The sequence below is a fragment of the Gymnoscopelus microlampas genome (genome assembly GCF_963454915.1).
Source record: "Gymnoscopelus microlampas genome assembly, chromosome: 1".
Taxonomy (NCBI): Eukaryota; Metazoa; Chordata; class Actinopteri; order Myctophiformes; family Myctophidae; genus Gymnoscopelus; species Gymnoscopelus microlampas.
In genome coordinates this window covers 60,846,980-60,849,369 of record NC_139962.1, presented here as the reverse complement: position 1 = coordinate 60,849,369, position 2,390 = coordinate 60,846,980, and the positions used below count along the sequence as shown (strand labels likewise).

Below are 2,390 nucleotides of genomic sequence, written 5' to 3'. Positions count from 1 at the left end.
CCTGCACGACACCTTTCCTGTATAGCCATCTTACTGAGCTCCCCTCACATCACAGTAGAGCGCTGCACATCACTTAACCCTGCTACCTTAATTCCACTTCCATGTGACGGCACCCCACATTTTTGTGATTGCCTTACTAAAGTTGCCCAGAACACTCCCCAGGCCTGACTTAAAAAGTGAACCCATTTCTGATTGTGACCTCACTTATTTTGTTGATGGTTCTTGTTCTCTTGACTCTCTAGGCAAACGGTGTTCCGCGTACTCTGTGGTCTCCGCCAGCCACGTCATAGAGGCCAAGCGCCTGCCCCCCCACTTATTCTAGTCAGATGGCAGAGCTGGTGGCTTTGACACAGGCCTGTATCCTGGCCTAGGATCACAGCGCCACCATCTGGACCGATAGCTTGTATGCATTCAACACACTGCATGTCTTCGCCGCTCAATGGAAGCTGCGTAATTTCACAACCTCTTCTGGAGGGAAGATCGCCCACTATTGTCTTATTTCATCTCTCTTAGATGCGGTCATGCTCCCATCAGCGCTAGCGGTATGTAAATGTAATGCACACACTACATCAAGAGACCCTGTCTCTCTGGGCAATGCGTTTGCTGATCATGCGGCGAAAGCCGCTGCGAAAGCCACCCTGTGTGAACCCTCTGATGCTCTAACTCTGTCTCTTATCACCCCTTCTGTTGTTGATTCCCTAGATATGCACGTCCTCCTGCGGGCCCAGCAGAACGCACCTGAAAAGGAAAAGCTCAAATGGGTCCGTATGGGGTGTGCCTTTGATCGAGAGGGCTACCGCCGTTGCTCTTCTCCCCCTTCTCTACCTTTTCTTCCCAAGTCGCTGTTTCACCCCATCGCACTTCTGACCCATGGACCTGGCCATGTGTCCGCAGAGGGCATGAGAGGTTTAATTAAGCGTAACTTCTGTGCACCAGGTATCACAACTTTTCTTCAAACCTTTTGTAGAGAGTGTTTAATCTGCAGACAATACAACCCTCAGGGGGGAATGAAGATTTCCCCTGGAACCTTCCCTTCTCCCACGCGGCCATTTCAAACTCTTGAATTAGATTTTATAGGACCCCTGCCAAAATTTCAGAATTTTCAGTATCTCCTCAATTTCATTGATCCGTACAGTAAACGGTAGAATCTTAAAAATCTCTGTTGATTATACATGTGACTCCCACTCTGAACGGGCTGTCACCTTATGAGATTCTTTTCGGGCGGCCTTACGTTGTCCCCTCACTAAAACCTTTCTCATTACCTCATAAAGACCAAACCTTTCCTGATACAATGAATCGCATCGCTTATGAAATGAAAAGATTTCTGTCCTCAAAACCTGTTGCTTCTACCCTTAGGCAATCTGCCGCTGTGTCTGCTGATCCACCTCACACTATCTCTCCGGGAGACTGGGTCCTCCTTAAACCAACCGTGAGGACTAAGGGAGGCCACCAGCCTTGGGGACGTCCGTTGTGGGACGGCCCGTTCCAAGTGACTCTCACCGACTCCCACGTCATCAAAGTATTCGGGAGAGCCGGCTGGATTCCTGTCTGACACGTGAAACTTTCTCCTCCGCCTTTCAAAGACACTACACTCACTTCTTAGAATTACATTATCTGGCAAAACGTGATCATTAATTCCATTTGATTATTTAACATTCATTAGTTCAGTTTCTGTTGGGTTGGTTTTAAAGTCTAATGTTTTATTCCTTTCTCGTTAGTGATTAGTCTTAGATTGTATTCTTTGTTTTGGTAGCTGAGGGGTTTCTGCTTATGGCGACGAGAACATATTTCTTGGCATAACAGAATCCCACCTTTTTGTTTATTTGATCAACCCATAATTTTGAATACATGTTAAATTTCCATCCTATAGTCTCAAACCCTGGTTGGTAGTCATAATCTTAAAGCGTTTTGCACCTAATCTAAGTCATGAAAACCCTTTTTACATACACTTGGTCCGCCCTCTTTGTCTTCTGGGGTCTCTTCCCTCCTCCTCTTGCTGCTCTTCCCTGTAAAACTGATCATGCACATACTCTCTGGTGCGAAAAAGACACATTGTATCCCCCTCCTGTTACCCAAGTAGACAGCACAAGGTATTCTGATGATAATATTAATGTATCCACGTTATTTGGATATTCCCCTGCTCACTCTCGCACACACCGGGCTTCAGAGCTTTGTGAAGATAATATTGCATGTGCGCATTCAATATTACATCACCAAGCCCTATCGCCTGGACAGGATTGTTGGGTGTGTCATCGCATGAGGCAACGTTTCTCTGTCACGCCCCTGTCCTCCCAATTTATACATCACCTACATTATAAACAAACACTAGGTTCTGATTCTAATTGTTCCCTGTCACATGCCATGCTAATGTTACTACAGATAGCTCTTGC

General features: G+C 46.3%; 1 protein-coding gene across 1 annotated transcript; it reads left to right on the top strand.

Annotated features, from left to right (window-relative positions):
* The first annotated feature begins 499 nt into the window (after positions 1-499).
* LOC311050415 (uncharacterized protein) lies at positions 500-1,630 on the top strand. Its single transcript, XM_084064493.1, has 3 exons — positions 500-542; positions 703-936; positions 1,357-1,630. Exons 2-3 carry the CDS (start codon positions 705-707, stop codon positions 1,431-1,433), a joined length of 309 nt encoding a protein of 102 aa, XP_083920619.1. The 5' UTR covers positions 500-542; positions 703-704; the 3' UTR covers positions 1,434-1,630.
* The last annotated feature ends 760 nt before the right edge of the window (positions 1,631-2,390 follow it).

Excerpts from the sequence above, each read along its gene's own strand:
- LOC311050415 (XM_084064493.1), top strand. The coding sequence starts at position 705 with ATGCACGTCCTCCTGCGGGCCCAGCAGAACGCACCTGAAAAGGAAAAG. Across the intron at positions 937-1,356 it reads GCGTAACTTCTGTGCACCAG|GCAATCTGCCGCTGTGTCTG; the intron begins GTATCACAACTT and ends TTCTACCCTTAG.